This window comes from Hemiscyllium ocellatum, chromosome 32, assembly GCF_020745735.1.
Source record: "Hemiscyllium ocellatum isolate sHemOce1 chromosome 32, sHemOce1.pat.X.cur, whole genome shotgun sequence".
NCBI lineage: Eukaryota > Metazoa > Chordata > Chondrichthyes > Orectolobiformes > Hemiscylliidae > Hemiscyllium > Hemiscyllium ocellatum.
This window is the reverse complement of record NC_083432.1, coordinates 42,865,509-42,882,812: the sequence shown is the minus strand read 5'-3', so window position 1 is coordinate 42,882,812 and position 17,304 is coordinate 42,865,509. Positions and strand designations below refer to the sequence as shown.

The window sequence follows — 17,304 nt, the reverse complement described above, 5'->3', positions numbered from 1 at the left end:
GAAGCAGATTTAGCAGTAACTTTCAAAAAGGATTTGGACATATGGTGTGTTTAAGTCAGGACAAAGGTTTACAGAGTTACCGTGAAAACACATGGGAATGGGACAAATTTGTGGCTCTTTCCTCGAACCAGCACAGGCTTGATAGGCCGAATAATCTCCTTCTGTGCATTTGAAATCGTGTTCTAGATTTGAAATCCACAGTGCATCGAGACTGCTGTTGGCATAGAGACAATTTTATTGCTTTTGGAGTTTTCAACCTTGTAGACACCTTTAGTGGGCCATGAGTTAACGAAGAGCCTTTCTATTTTTAAACATCAATGTGTAAATTCCACATCAATTAAGTTAGTACTTGTGCCTCAGTATCAGGCACACAATCAATGAAGTCGATATGGTCCACCTCATTTACCCACTGAGCTCATTTGTAAGCTTGTTTCGTTATGAGCTGCAGACACTGTAATAAAATGATTGACAAGACTGGTATTTACCTTCCACCAATCCTCATTGGAATCATCTGTGACCACGATTCTGTCTCCTTGCCTAGTAAAATAATAATGAGATTATTAAAAGACTCCCACAGTGTACGGCTTGGGTTTATTTCAAGCTTGTCTTGAGAAATGATTCACTCTGCAGGCCAGTTAAAATAATTGAGCAATGCATCGCAGCATACATTGGTAATTTAGGCGCTATCACGTCAGTGGTTTCAAAAGCAGAACATCTTAACGAAAAGATAGATTTTTTTTCAAAATTGAGAGGGGCAATTCACGCAAGAAAATGTATGACGACAGTGGGCTCTGACAGCAATGGTGCAGTCACCAAAACTGACAGCTCATTACTGGAGAAGGTCCTGTTGTTCACTGTCTCTCATTGTCTTAGCTCTGTTAGTGGTTGGAAACTTGAGAAGATTTTCTGAGCAGATCCACTCCTTCTCATTTAACAAAATGCAGTTGCCAGGCTATAGTCGCCACCCGCCTGGATTGGAAGTTGACTTCTTGCTCAGTGAACCAAACAGTTGAGGGACACATGAACTTACTGTGTGGTGGGAAACACATGGAGCCACTATCACATCACTGCATTGTATTCAGAGAATCCTACAATTTATTTGGGTATGAGGCAATTGTGAACTTCAATCATAAAAAAGCAACAAGCCTGACATTCCTCACGGAGTGTGGTTATCGACAGTCTCATTAGATTGGGGTGGCATGGTGGCTCAGTGTTTAATGCTGCTGCCTCGCAGCACCAGGGAACCAGGTTGATTGTCTGTGAAAACTTCACACATTCTCCCTGTGTCTGCATGGATTCCCCCTCACAGTGCAGAGATATGCACGTTAGGTGGATTGGCCATACAGTGTGCAGGCTGGGTGAATTAGCCATGGGAAATGCAGGGTTTCAGGGATAGGGTAGGAGATGGGGTTGGCTCTGGGTGGGATGCTCTTCGGAGAGTCAGTGTGGACTTGATAGGCCAAATTGCCTGTTTTCCACACTGCAGAGATTCTAAGATCTGAAATCAATCCATTTCTCTAACACCAGATTCTCCTCAGTATTGGCTTCCTCCACTCCACCAATAATAGTTTCTATTCAGCTGTTGTGGCCCTTTAGAATGCAAACCTAACCTGTATCTCCCTGCATTTCCCATGGCTAATTCACCCAGCCTGCAACTATATGGCCAATCCACCTAACATGCATATCTCTGCACTGTGAGAGGGACCCATGCAGACACAGGGAGAATGTGTCAAGTTTCCACAGACAATCAAACCTGGTTCCCTGGTGCTCCATCCCCTTCCTTCTTGTTCATGATTGGTGCTACATGAGGGCAAGTTTGCTTTGTACACTTAGGCCTGAGAACAGAGGTTAAAGCCACTTTATAATCGATCTTTGCAGTGCAATCCATTACTGATAAATATATAAATAGTGCATACCAAAGATGCAAGATATCACACGACAACTGTCTCAATTGAGAAATGGCTGTGTGTTCAGCCTGTGGCTAAATCTTACCCTGTAAATCAGTCGAGGAATGTTTAATAAAAGGTCAGCTTCCCAACAGGCAAGCAAGCAGCAGTCTCTACTGATCCTGACTAAAACCGCAATCTCCCTCAAGACCCACAACAATGACCACAGAATATTGAGGTAATGATAGTAGCTTCATGTTTTCCAGAGTTATTGTAAAGCTCGCTCTAACAGTTGAACGTGATCCTCCGAATTTCCAGTCCACAGGGATTCAACAAAGCGGAACAGGAACTTCATTTTACGGGGTTACGTTGACTTTATTACTAAAAGACCAGATCAGGAGTTAGCTGAAAAGGGTACCAATCATGAATAATGCAATACAATGTGCTGAATCCAACAGTGGTTTGGAATGTGCTAATACTGTGCCCCTTGTCTCTGCTATACTGCTACAGAGAATCATGATTGGAGGTTAGTCTAGGTTTTGATTGACAGCCCATCCAACACCCAAAACGTCAGCACCATCCAACTCATCTTGGCTGCACTGTGCCCTACCTACAGAATGCATCAGGACTTTCTTGACAGAAAACACTCAGTCTGGAGTCATGAGCAGTGTAACTTTTGCCAGACAGAATTAGTGAAGTGTTATGGCACTGGAGGAGGCCATTTGGCCCATTATGTCTGTGCTGGCTTTCCAAAGGAGCATTATGTTTGCGCGCCATTCTGCTGTTTTTTCTCCACAATATTGTACATTGTTTCTATTCAAATAATCGTTTAATGCCCTCTCGAATGCCTCAATTGAACCCAAGGCAAACCAAGACAGGACTTACACAACTAATGGTAGGTTCCTGAGGAGTGTTACCAAACACAGAAACATTGGGGCGCAGGTGCATATTTCCTTGAAATTGGAGTCACAGATAGACGGGATTGGGGATGGGGGACGGGGGGAGACGGGGGGGGGGTGCGTTGTTGGTGGTGTTTGGTATGATTGACTTCATTGGTCAGAACAGAGTGTAGGAGTTGGGGTGTCATTTTGCGGCTGTACAGGACACTGCTGAGGCCTCTTCTGAAGTACTGCGTTCAATTCTGGTTGGAAGGATGGTGTTAAACTTGAGAGGGCAGAAAAGATTTACAAGAATGTTGCTAGGGTTAGAGGGCTTGAGCTATTGGGAGAGGCTGAATAGGCTGGGGCTTTCTTCCCTGGAGAATCAGAGGCTGAGGGGTGACTTCATAGAGGTTTATAAAACCATGAGGAGCATGGATCGGCCCGACCAGTCCACACCGACCCTCTGAAGAGTAACCCACCCAGTCCCATTTCCCTCTGACTAATGCACCTAACACTAATTCATCCGGCCTGCACATCTTTGGACTGTGGGAGGAAACTGGAGTACCCGAAGGAAACCCATGCAAACACTGGGAGAACGTACAAACTCCACACAGACAGCCGCCCGAGGCCAGAATCGAACTGGGGACCCTGGTGCTGTAAGACAGCAGTGCTAAACACTGAGCCACTGTGCCGCCCTATAAAAATACACAGCACAGAAACAGACCCTGTGGTCCAACTAATCCATGTCGACCATCATTTGCCTCATTTGGTCCACATCTATCCAAACAATTCCAAAAAATGCAGCTATCCAAATGTTCTTTTCATAGAATCCCATGCCCCTACTTTACATCCACCCCTGACTAATTCACCTAACCAAGGTCTTATTCCCGGGCATAGGTTTCAGGTGAGAGAGGAAAGATATAAAAAGGACCTAAAGGGTGACACTTTTTCATGCAAAGGGTTGTACAGAATTGAAATGAGCTGCCAGAGGAAGTGGTGGAGGCTGGTACAATTATAACATTTAAAATTATGCCTTTTAAATCTGGATGGGTATATGAATAGGAAGGATATGGACCAAATGGGATTAGATTAATTTAGAATAACTGGTCGGCATGGACGGGTTGGACTGAAGGGTCTGTTTTTGGGCTGTATGACTCTCTGACTCTGCTTCCAACCTCCCAAGCCAGGGATATTCACTAGCTAGAATAACAAGGCTGCTAGGTGCATGAGATCACCCACCCCCTTCTGACCTCTTCCCCCCCTCCCTCCCAAGCCACACCTCATCCTGACTGTTCCTTCATATTTAACGTTGTTGAGTCAAAATTTCAACTTTCCCCGTAAGGATTGCATTTGTTAAAGAAGCACTCACTCCCTCATCCCAGGCCCAATTTGTACTGAATAAGAAATATCAATCTTTCCAATGATACCCACATCCTGAGAATTAGCGAGAAAAATGCTGCAAGATGGATATTCTCCAACAGCTTTGAATAAAATGCCTCAAGGTCCTCTATATCACGGGAATAGCCAAAAACGAATAGAGTTAAGGAGATATGTGGACAGTTACCCAAAAATAGTTCGAAAAGCGAGAGATGAAATTTCAGCACTTTGCGTTCAGGCAACTAAAGACAAACTGACCAAAGATGAAAATAGGGCACTTGCAAGAGGTCAGAATTATAGAAATAAAGAGATACCCGAATATAGGAGTTGGGCGGTCATGTTGTGGCTGTACAGGACATTGGTTAGACCACTTTTGGAATATTATGTACAATTCTGGTTTCCTTCCTATTGGAAGGATGTTGTGAAACTTGAAAGGGTTCAGAAAAGATTTACAAGGGTATTGCCAGTTTTGGAGGATTTGAGCTTTCGGGAGAGGTGAGTAGGCTGGGACTGTTTTTCCTGGAGCTTCGGAGACTGTGGTGTGACCTTACAGAGGTTTATAAAATCATGAAGGGGCGTGGATAAGATAAACAGTCAAGGTTGTTTCCCTGGGGTGCAGGAGTCCAGAACTAGAGACCATAGGTTTAGGGTGAGAGGGGAAAGATAGAAGAGAGACCTAAGGGACAACGTTTTTATGCAGAGGGTGGTGCATGTGTGGAATGTGCTGCCAGAGAAAGTGCAGGAGGCTGGTACAATTGCAGCATTTAAAAGGCATTTGATTGGGTAAATGAATAGGAAGGGTTTGGAAAGATATGGGCTGGGTGCTGGCAAGTGGGACTAGGTTAGGTTGGGATATCTGGGTGGCATGGACAAGTTGGACTGAAGGGTCTGTTTCTGTGCTGTACATCTCTAGGACTCTATAAGCCCTGGTTGTAGCAGAAAAAGCAAAGCAGTGAACTCTCTGCCAGGTTTCCAGCACAGTAATGCAGTGGAGCAGAGGTAGCTACAAATAACTTCCAAGCCACATTGTTCACTTCCAACCTATTTCAGCGTGTGGTGCAGTCTGAAATGTAAACATAGGTACATATATTGATATCTTAAATCCAGTTCTCCTCTGTTCTACAATCATAATGTTGTATTGTGATTTGACAGACTTTCTTACAAATGCCTAATAATCTTTAAGGAAAAGAGAGAGAGCAAGTGCCAGGGGATCTCATTTTGTGCTGGATTATGGCTGAGCTGGATTCCAAAAACCAACAGATTACTAACTGCCCTCTGCTATTTATGAGCAGTTGTGTTGACACTGAATTGTACAAGTTTTTTTCCCGCTACAGCAGAAATGCACCATCCAGAAGGAAAAAGGATAGAAATATGGGAACACCAGCACCTGCAATTTCCCCTCAAAATCACTCTCCATCCTGACTTAGAAATATAACACCATTCCTCCCATCTCTCTGAGTGAAAATCCTGGAATTCCCTCTCTAACAGCATTGTGGGTGAACCCACCGCAGGTGGATCGTAGCAGTTCGAGAAGGCAGTTTACCATCACTTTCTCAAAGGGGCAACTAGGGATAGGCAATAAAATGCTGACCCAGCCACCATCACCCATATCCTGTGAAGTAATAAAATCAAAAAGGTTGTTTCCTTAGTGGGGCAGGCCTGCTTCATATCATCATTAAAATTGTTTTTAAAGTATGAGCAAAGGGAGAGCAGTCAAGACTTGTTTGGATTTTATTTTAATTCTTTGGTCGGATTGCTGACAGGGCCAGCATATGTTGTCCCTTCCTAACTGCCTTTAAACCACGTGGATTGCTATAGGTCATTTCAGAGTTAACAACAGACAGTTTATATCAGTTGGCTGCGCGATTGGTTTGTGAAGCAGTGTGATGCTAACAGTGTGGGTTCGGTCCCCACCACCGACTGAGTTAACATGAAGGACTTTCTTTTTCCAACCTCTCCCCTTGCCTGAGGAATGGTTAAAGCATGACCTGTTGTCTGTCTGTAATGAGAGAGCAGTCCTATGCTCTGCCAAGATTATGTGTGATGACACAACATTGTTGTGGGTCTGGAGTTAAACGTAGACAAGACCAGGTAAAAATGGAAGATTTTCTTCCCTAAAGAGCATTAGCAAATCAGATGATAGTTTTCGTGGCTGCCGTTACTGAGACAAGCTTTATCATCTGGAGTTACTAATTGTATTTAAATTCATCTCCCCAGAGTACTGGCCTGGCCTGACAGTCTGGATTACTAGAATCTAGTGATGTTACCATGACAATGTTGTGTCCCTTGGGGAATATGATACAACAGACACGTAGAACTAGGGATATAAATACAGCCAGCAACCAAGTCATCCCTATGTAGCTGGGAATTGAAAATGAATCGGTAAAGGATATAAGGCAGGTGAGATGACGGCAAAATAAAAAAAAACTTATTTTGCAAGTCACAGCCCTTAGAAACTTTCCAAAAAAGCTTCCACCCACAATTCTAGAACACATAAAATAATCATTTACAATCTTGTGCAAATAGAATGAAATTAGAATTAAAATGATGCTGTTCAGAGTAAAGTCACTCCCTGAACTACAGAGAATGGAAGACATTCTGACTGAGCTGGGGTTGCTGAAATCAATGCAGGCAACAGTAGACTATTACCATTGGCTTCATTTCCCCAAGGGTGTGAGCGGAAAAATCCTGTCCATCCCTTTTCTATCCAGTGACCACTGCATAAAGGATAACCTCAAAATCCCTTTGTAAATCCCTTCTCCTTTAAGGACCTCTTAAGAATGTTTCTACATGAGCAAGCTTTTGGTCTGTGGTACGAATACCTCCTTATAAAGTAGTCTCAAATGTTCCTTGGTAATTACTTGTTGAAATACCTTACCCTATGTTACTATGTAAAACAGACAGTCGAAACAAAAGTTATTGAGTACGGTATTGTCCATAGTTGAAAGTTTTGCATTTGGTGTTTAAGCACAGCTGTGGGAAGAACCCATTTGAACACAGTGTTGCTGATAGTGCCCTGTATTATAGCGTAGCATACAGAATCAGTGCCTTCCTGAACCTGGGGAAACGAGAAAACCTGATGGGGAGTGACCCAAACCACTGTCTTTTCTTGCTGGGCTTTATGGCGTGGGATTTCACACTGTACAGGTAACAATGTACTTACTGTAGCTCCAGGTCATTGTGCTCCTGAGGGATGAACTTGTAGAGAGCCACATACGTGTGCATCTGTAGCATATCCTTACGCATGGAGGGCTTCCTAACCTGCAGGATGCACAGGAATTCAGAAAGTGAACTTTAAGCAAGATGGGGAAATTTCAAAATGCTTGGCTCTGTGTTACAGCAAAGAATCAAGAGATAAAGAATTAGAAATCTATCTTGTGAATGGATGGAACATATACCCCGCTCAATATTCAGTTCCAATGACTAGTAGAGTTTCTGCTTTTATAGTTCATTCCATACAATACCTCTAACTTGCAATCTCAAATGAAATTAATAATGATGACAATCATTTTCAAATCAATGGCTGTATCAAAAATATCAACTCTTTTAATCTGGCTGAAGATGTACTTACATTGCTTAAGCTATATTGGTTACATACCAAGGTTAAGAGAAGATTTGATAGAGATGTTCAAAGTCACAATGGGTCAAGACAGAATAGATTAAAACAGTTTCCATTGTCACAAAGATCCATAGTCAAAGGTCACTGATTTAAGGTGCAAATTGACAAAGGAAGCGCATGAGGAATTTCTTTTTAAAAAACACTGGAATAAAGTGTGTTGTGGATGTAGATACAATTGTGAAATTTAAAAGGGAATCTGATACACACCTGAAGAGAAAAGAATTGTAATGCCACAAGGTGGGAGAGGGGAAATGGCAGAGTAGCACTTCCAAAGCACTAGCAGAAATGGAAAGAGTTGAATGACTTCCTCCTGTGCTGTAGCCATTCTATGATTCTGTGATGCCTCAAGGATCACACAAACTTGAAATCCAAACTGCAGTCCGTTCTGATATAACGTGATAGCTCTGTTCTCATGCGATCTCGCTTACAAGAACGTTCTGCAGTACCCTCATCATTTCAACTAATGGGGCTGGAATCACAGTATAGTCAGTACTGGTTAGGAAAGCTCATGTTCTACAAACCATAGAATCCCTACTATGTGGAAGCAGACCTTTCGACCCTTGAAAGAGTAACCCATCCAGACCCATTCCCCCTACTCCCTATGTTTACCCCTGACTAATGCACCTAATCTATACATCCTTCAACACTATGAACAATTTAGCACAGCCAATTCACTTAAACTGCGCATCTTTGGACTGTGAAAGGAAACCCACACAGACACGGGGAGAATGTGCAAACTCCACATAGACAGTCGCCTGAGGTTGAATTCGAACCCAGGTCCCTAGAGTTGTGAGGCAGCGGTGCTAACCACTGAGCCACCCTGCCAAGTAATAGTCTAAATTCTTCAATTGCATTAAAGCCAATTCACGTTGAAGAAACACCCATCTAACCAGAACCAACTGTGCTCTGAAATGAGAACAGATCTCAAAAGTGCTGCTATGAACTGAAGATACTCTGATTTAAGATTTATCCACTCAATGGCCAATGACAATCTTTTACCAGTCTCTGTAAGGCTTATGAAGTTCAGGCAAGACAAATAAACCAATTAATGAAAAGCAAACACACTGGGGCCAAACTGCTTGGCCAGATCAAGTCTGATTGGATGAGATGATGATGAATACAGAGAATCAACTCCTCCTTGTTCTATTGTACACAGAGCATAGAACAATACAGCACAGAACAGGCCCTTCGGCCCTCGATGTTCCGTCAACCTGTGACCTAATCTAAGCCCATTCTCAACACTATCCCATCACCATCCATGTGCTTATCTAAGGATTGTTTAAATCTCCCTAATGAGGCTGAGTTAACTACATTGACAGGTAGGGCATTCCATGCCCTTATCACTCTCTGAGTAAAGAACCTGCCTCTGACATCTGTCTTAAATCTATCACCCCTCAATTTGTAATTATGCCCCCTCGTACAAGCAGATGTCATCAGCCTAGGAAAAAGACTTTCACTGTTTACCTTATCTAATCCTCTGATCATCTTGTATGTCTCTATCAAATCCCCTCTTAGCCTTCTTCTCTCCAATGAGAACAGACCCAAGTCTCTCAGCCTTTCCTCATAAAACCTTCCACCAGACCAGGCAACATCCTGGTAAATCTCCTCTGCACCTTTCCAATGCTTCCACATCCCTCCTGTAACGGGGTGACCAGAACTGCACACAATACTCCAAGTGAGGCCACACTAGCATTTTGTACAGTTGCAGCATGATATTTCGGCTCCAGAACTTAATCCCTCTACCAATAAAACCTAACACACCGTATGCGTTTTTAACAGCACTATCAACCTGGTGGCAACTTTCAGGGATCCATGTACATGGACTCAAAGATCCCTCTGCACATCCACACTACCAAAATTCTTTTCATTGACCCAGTATTCTGCCTTCCTGTTATTCTTGCCAAAGTGAATCACCTCACATTTATCTGCATTGGACTCCATTTGCCACCTCTCAGCTCAGTTCTGCTGTTCATCCAAGTCCCCCTGCAACCTACAACATTCTTCCACATTGTCCACTACCACATAGACTTTGGTGTCATCTGCAAACTTACTAACACATCCATCTATGCCTGTGTCCAAGTCATTTATAAAAATGACAAATAGCAGTGGTCCCAAAACAGATCCTTGTGGCACACCATTAGTAACTGGACTCCAGGCTGAATACTTTCCATCACCACCACTTGTTGTCTTCTTACAGAAAGCCAGTTTCTAATCCAAACTGCTAAATCACCCTCAATCCAATGCCTCTATATTTTCTCCAACAGCCTACTATGTGGAACCTTATCAAAGGCTTTACAGAAGTCCATGTACACCACATCAACTGCCCTACCCTCATCCACCTTCCCAAAAAACTCCTTGGAGGTTTGTGAGACATGACCACTTGATGAATCCATGTTGACTATTTCCAATCAAATTGTTGCTTGCTAGATGATTATAAATCCTACCTCTTATAATCCTTTCCAAAACTTTTCCTACAACAGACATAAGGCTCATTGGTCTATAATTACCTGGTCATCTTTCTACTGCCCTTCTTGAATAAGGGCACACTGCAATCCTCCAGTCCTCTGGTACTAAACCTGTAGACAATGATGACTCAGAGATCAAGGCCAAAGGCTCCACCATCTCATCCCTAACTTCCCAGAGAATTCTCAGAAAAATCACATCTGGCCCAGGGGACTTATCTACTTTCACACCTTCTAGAATTGATAACACCTCCTCCTTACTAACCTCAATTCTTTCAAGTCTAATAGCCCGTATCTCAGTCTTCTCCTCTACAATATTCTCCTTTTCTTGAATGAAAACAGAGGAGAAATAATCATTTAGCACCTCTCCGATCTCCACAGGATCTACACATAACTTCCCACTTCTGTCTTTGACAGGCTCTATTCCTACCCTCGTCATCCTTTTATTCCTCATATATCTATAGAAAGTTTTAGGGTTCTCCTTTATTTTATCTGCTAAAGACTGCTTATACCTCCACCTTGTTCTTCTTAACTCTCTCTTTAAATCCTTCCTAGCTACCCTGTAACTCTCCATTGCCTCATCTGAACCATCTCACCTCAACGTCACTTAAACTCCCTCTTCCATTTAACAAGAGATACAATTTTTTTTAGTAAACCACGGTTCCCTTACCTTATCACTTCCTCCCTGCCTGACAGGGACATACCTATCAAAGACACACAATATCTGTTCCTTAAACCAGCTCCACATTTTGATTGTCCCCATCCCCTGCATTTTGCTCCACATTCTATGTCTCCTAAGTCCTCTCTCATCACATTATAATTGCCCTTCCCCGATCTATAACTCTTGCCCTGTGGCATGTACCTATCCCTTTCCATCGCTAAACTAAACATAACCAAATTATGGTCATTCTCTCCAAAGTGCTCACCTACCACTAAAGCAAACACCTGGCCTGGTTCATTACCAAGCACCAGATCCAGTGTGGCCTCCTGTCTTGTCGGCCCTTCGACATACTGTGTTAGGAAACTCTCCTGCACACATTGAACAAAAACTGATCCATCCAACGTACTAGTTATAGCATTTCCAGTCAATGTTGGGGAAGTTAAAGACCCCCATAATCACCACCCTGTTCCTTTCACTCCTGCCCAGAATCTATTTGTCAATCCTCTCCTCCACATCCCTGAAACTTTGTGGCGACCCATTAAACACTCCCAGCAGTATGACCTCTCCTCCCCTATTTCTAACCTACAAAGGACTCGTGCTAATCCCATGTTCAAAGTCATCCAAAGCTCAGAGTGGTGATTTGGTTAACTACAGTTTTGCCAAGTTCAAATCATTCATATCTGCCAACGGGGTAGCACTTGTACCACTGAATCAGAAGGTTGAGAGTTCAAGTCTGACTCCAGGACTTTAAAAAATATTCATTCACAAGATGTGAGCTTTTATTGCCCATCCCTAATTGTCCCAGAGGGTAGTTAAGAATCAGCCACATTGCCATCAGTCTGGAGTCACATGTAGGCCAGTCCAGATGAGGATGGCAGATTTCCTTCTCTAAAGGTGTTTCCCCACCCCCCCACCCCCTCAATTGGTAATGGTTTTGTGGTTATTAAATTTGGAATTTCAGATTTTTATTGAATTCAAATTCAAATTCCACCAGTGGCCATGGTGGAATTTGAACCCAGGTTCCCGGAACATTATTTGGGTCTCTGGTTTAATAGTTTAGCAATAATACCACCAGGTCATTGCACCCCTTCAGGCAGCAATCATGGTTGACACGCCAGGGAGTTAGCAGTGCCATCCTTTATCAGAGATATTAAACCATGAGCCCCCTCAGGAAGATTTAAAGGAATCCACACCAGTGCAGGAGAATTATCCCTCGTGCCATGGCCACTACGTACCCCTCAAATCAGCAGCACGAAAATGGAATATCTCTTTCCTGTTTAATAGACCTTGCTCTACACAAGTTGTTTGTTGCATTTCCTGTATAATAGCAGCAACCACATTTCAGAACAGAACTGCATTCGCAGTAAAAAGCTTTGGAATGTCTGACAGTTCTGAAAGATGCCATACAATTGAGAGACTTTTTCCTTTCATGTTCTTGTGCCTTAATGTGGATGCGGGGAATTAATAGCATACATCTTGATAGTGTTCTCCACACTGGAGCTAATGGGAATGTATGGAGAGGTTTGCTCATTTTGACACCTCTTTCATTACTGAAAGGTATTGTAATCTCTTGGGGCACACTGGTTTCCTTAACTTTACTGAGGTTTCACTCAAACGTTCCATCTCCTATATTCTAATTATTGATACCTAAAAATATGACCTCTTCTAGGATTATAGACATAGTTTGATTACAACATCGAACAGGCTTGACAGAATAAGCTACTCTGGCCTTTCATTAGCTGCAGTAGGTGTTAATTTGCTGTTCTTTCCCCATATATCCTTTTACTTTCCAAATAAACATCTACAGGGAGATGGTGGAGTCAAGCTGCACTACTGCAAATAAACTGCTGCAGAGTTAGCACACAGTTTCATCATGTTACTTTTCGTTAAAAAGCTTTTGAAACAAAATCTATCACATCCTTTCCTCTCCTGAGTGTAAGTGGCGCTGTTTCAATAGTTACTATTCCAGGAATAGATCATAAGATAGAAGCTTCAGCTTGCTGGAAACCATCCCACATCAAGATTAACTGACCAGGAGATTAGCTTACCTCTGTCATAGTAATACAGGAAGGTTTTACAGATTAATACCCAACTTGGCCATTTTATGAACACATCTTCCATGGCCATCATGTCCCAGGTTCAGTTCCAACTCCAGGACATCTGGTTCAGAGGGACAGACACTGCCCACGAGACCAACACAATACATCACCTGATGTTTGTAATTAATGTGCGAACATATGAATATGCCATTCACCACCATAAGCTTACTCTACAATTAAATAAGACCATCCCACATTCTTATTACCCTGATAACCTTCCACGCTCGGTTTATTATGAATCCATCTACCATTGCTTTAAAAATATTCAAGGATTCTGTTTCCATCACCTTTTAAGGAAGAGAATTCCAAAGACTCACCATACTCTGTCAGAGAAATGTTCTCAACTCTGTCTTAAAGTGATGACACTTAATTTTAAATTTTCCCAAACAGGAAGCATCCTTTCCACACCCACCCTGTCAAAACTCCCTTAGGATCTTGTATGTTTAAATTTTCACTGTTTATTCTCCTAAACTCCAACAAATAGGCGCCAAGCCTGTCCAGCCTTCCCAGGGTGGCTCCGTGGTTAGCACTGCTGCCTTATAGCGCCAGGGACCAGGTTCGATTCCAGCCTCAGGGGACTGTCTGTGTGGGGTTTGCATATTTTCCCAGTGTCTGCGCGGATTTCCTCTGTGTTTCTTCCAAAGATGTGCAGGTTAGGTGAATTGGCCACACTAAATAGCCCATAGTGTTCAGGGATATGTAGACTAAGTGCATTAGTCAGGGGAAAATATAGGGTAGGGGTTTGGGTGGAATACTCTCTGGAGAGTTGGTGTGGAATTGCTGGGTCAATTGGCCTGTTTCCACACTGTGGGATTATATGAAACAAGGCAGCCTGTTCATTCTAGGTATTTGTGAATTCACTCTTGAATACCATTGGCAAGGTCAAAGTTTACTGCCCACCCCAGATCAGCTTGTTAGGCTGGTGGGAGATGATCACATTAAAAGGGAGCAGTCCCTCATCAAAGGGACAAGATGTTGACTAATTTCCTTCTCCAGGGTATTGTAGGGAAACAGACAGGTTTTTATTTTAAAATGACAATGTGCAGGTCGCTATTACCAACATTAGCTTTCATTTATATTATTCCTAGTTGTTTTATTTAATTAATGGAGCTTTGATTCCCTACCTGTAATGGAGGGACTTGACCTCATGTTTTCAAGCCCTTATTCCAGACTCCTGGGTCACTAATCGAGTAACGTAACCATGGAACTACCATACCCGAATTGCCAAGGTACAACTCTCTAGCAACAAAAAGGTCAAGCAGCATTATACACCTCCCTCTGCCGTTACAATCACCCAACGTTCAGGGGTATGAGGAGCACTGGAGGATGGACGAGGGAGGGAACATTCCAGAAGGAAGGGGGAGGAGTGGCTTAGTGTTGATTTGGTATTTCTGGCTGAAAAGGGAAGCACTTCCTAAGGCTGCCCATGTTCCCCTCTACCTGACTAACGGGAGAGCACCCTCGCATACCAGTGCCATCTGCTTATCCCACTTCCCTTCTGCCCCCATCCACAACACCAGGCTGCCAGTCTGCCTGCTGGGAAACACCACAGTTCACCAATAGGTTACAAACCAAAAATCTAGGGGCTGCAAACTCTGAAGCTACCAGTGGAGCTGCTGGATGGTCCCCACAAAACCTCGCAATTCTTAATAGTGGTCAAAACGCCAATTTTTATGGCTTGATTCCTGTCTAGAAAATGAAAACTGAGAAGTTACGCATTTCTAAACAGTATTGGAATAGGCTGAATGGATTCCTCCTATTTCCTGTGCTTTTATACCCTTGTTGTCTATTTTCTCTCTTAATTCCATCATTCCCACTCTTTTATTTCTTTTTTCTGTATCCAATTTGATTCCAGTTCTCTCAGCTTCCTCCTCCAATCTTTCTCTACTCTAAGTTCTTTAGGTGAGGAGGTAGACGGTTGGCTCCATTAATGAGCTGGAAAAGCACAGCTGGTCAGGCAGCATCCAAGGAGCAGGAGAATCGACATTTTGGGCACAAATCCTTCATCAGGAATGAGACTCATTCTTGATGAAGAGCTTATGCCCAAAACATCGACTCTCCTGCTCCTCGGATGCTGCCTGACCGGCTGTGCTTTTCCAGCACTGCACTCGTGACTCCATTAATGAGTTGCAGATGCACTATTGCTTCTCCTGTGCTGTCACTGGATCACAATGGCAGCCACTCACTGTACATAAACTTTGCAAACTGAATACAAAGGAAACTGAACTTCTGGGGAATACTATAAGATAAGATTCTCCAACAAGCTCTGCTTCATTGTGAGGAACTCAAAGAAAGACAGGGAATGTTTCTTGGTCACTAACTAATAACTGACTGTGAGAAAATTGTTCCTTGGACAGAACAAACCGCTGTGTTCACAACAAGAAGCTTTAATTAGCAGCAAGAGAAATAGATATTTGCCGATACGGTAACTTAACAGGCTGAGCAGTAATAACCTCATTTACGGTTTTACTGTTGGTGAGAAATTAGTTTGAAAACAGCCCTCAATATGAAAGATGGCCTCATTATGTAACCTCAGTCACAACCTTTTTGTTTATTATAATCTGACGAGGCTTCACAGCTTGCCATGACAATTCTTCGCATTGACAAGTCTGAGGGGCTGAGCTGGAAATGAGGATCACTGGGACTAGGCCCACAGTGACTCACTTCTCTGTTACAGCTATGGTTTCTGCTCGATACCTGTCCTCTCCTGACTTGGCTGCATGAACACTTCACCTAAATACAGTATTAACATACCTTTAAGTTTCCAGAATCAATGGCATTTACCTGAGTGGGGACTGTGTTGTCTTTCTTTTCCTCTGTTTCAACAATTCCATTCTCCAAAGGCGCTTGAGCAGAAATAAAACATGAAACATAGTTGGTGCCAGGTACAAAGATATAATAGAGAGAGAAGGAAGTAATGATCATAAAAATCTATTTATGGCAGCTTAATCTTTAACCTCTCTTACACACCATCCATTGTTAGCCACCAATTGTCCACTAACGGCTATTCATTCTCCACTCCTTTATCTGTCCATCTGTTCTACTCTCCCTTTGGGATCTATCTCCACCTATCATTTAATCCCTATGCTCCCTCCCCCTGCCCTCACCCTATCTTCTGCATAAAAGCTCACATTTTCCTAGCTACTATCAGTTCTGAGGAAGAGTCACTGGAACCGCAACGTTAATTGATTTCTCTCCATAGATGTTACCAGACCTGCTAGGCCTTTTCAGCAACTTCTGTTTTCATGGTCTTTAACCTTTTTTATTGGTTAACTGTAGCATTACCAAGTGTATTATTTGAGTATTTGATATCTCTCTCACCAGCGGGTGCCAAGATACTAAATGATCCTCTGGAGCTGGTACATTGATTCGGAAGGTTATGGCGATATAAGCCCCACGCCTAATCTTAGCGTGCCATATCTAGGACCCAATGCAGCACTGCCCCAGAGGAACCACTTTCTGAGGGTTCACTTAACTTCTGTCCCATCTATTTTCCCAGGCAGACTCAAAACATTGCAGGCTTTGTTTTACAAAAAAAGACAGTTGGGCTCTTCCCAGTGCATGGTCAGTATTTATTACTCGACCAACATTAGCAGAAGCAGACTATCTGACCATTATTACTTTGCTATTTGTTTGCACCTTGCTGTGCACAAACTGGCTGCCACTTTGATGCAGTGACTTCACTTCAAATGTAGGGTAACTGATAAGACCATAAGACATAGGAATGGAAGTAAGGCCATTCAGCCCATCAAATCCACTCCGCCATTCAATCATGGCTGATGGGTATTTCAACTCCACTTACCCACATTCTCCCCATAGCCCTTAATTCCTTGTGACATCAAGAATTTATCAATCTCTGCCTTGAAGACATTTAGCGTCCCGGCCTCCACTGCACTCTGCAGCAATGAATTCCACAGGCCCACCACTCTCTGGCTGAAGAAATGTCTCCGCATTTCTGTTCTGAATTTACCCCCTCTAATTCTAAGGCTGTGTCCATGGGTCCTAGTCTCCTTGCCTAACAGAAACAATTTCCTAGCGTCCACCCTTTCTAAGCCATGTATTATCTTGTAAGTTTCTATTAGATCTCCCCTTAATCTTCTAAATTCCAATGAATACAATCCCAGGATCCTCAGCCGTTCCTTGTATGTTTCGCGTATGACTCACTGGTGTCTTTCTGGATCTCAGTCTCTTTGGAACAGTTTGTGCTGACATCGGGCTCCTCAGCAATGTCTCCATTTTCACCCTGCATCAAAACAGACCAAGCAACATCACTATCAAAGGCAGTACTCTGCATTTACTCTTTGCCCAAGGTCTCAAGC

The 17,304-nt window shown here is 42.9% G+C and overlaps 1 protein-coding gene across 4 annotated transcripts in view; it reads right to left on the bottom strand.

The window, feature by feature from the left end:
* Positions 1 to 17,304, bottom strand: part of LOC132830837 (SH3 and cysteine-rich domain-containing protein 2-like) — a 129,766-nt gene that overhangs the window by 17,130 nt on the left and 95,332 nt on the right. For all 4 annotated transcript variants that reach the window (XM_060848713.1, XM_060848716.1, XM_060848714.1 and 1 more), the window contains 4 exons: positions 17,150 to 17,228; positions 15,770 to 15,831; positions 7,308 to 7,405; positions 486 to 537 (listed from right to left, as the gene is read on the bottom strand). In XM_060848713.1, the coding sequence (XP_060704696.1) occupies positions 486 to 537; positions 7,308 to 7,405; positions 15,770 to 15,831; positions 17,150 to 17,228 (291 nt within the window). The remainder of the gene's footprint in view (positions 1 to 485; positions 538 to 7,307; positions 7,406 to 15,769; positions 15,832 to 17,149; positions 17,229 to 17,304) is intronic.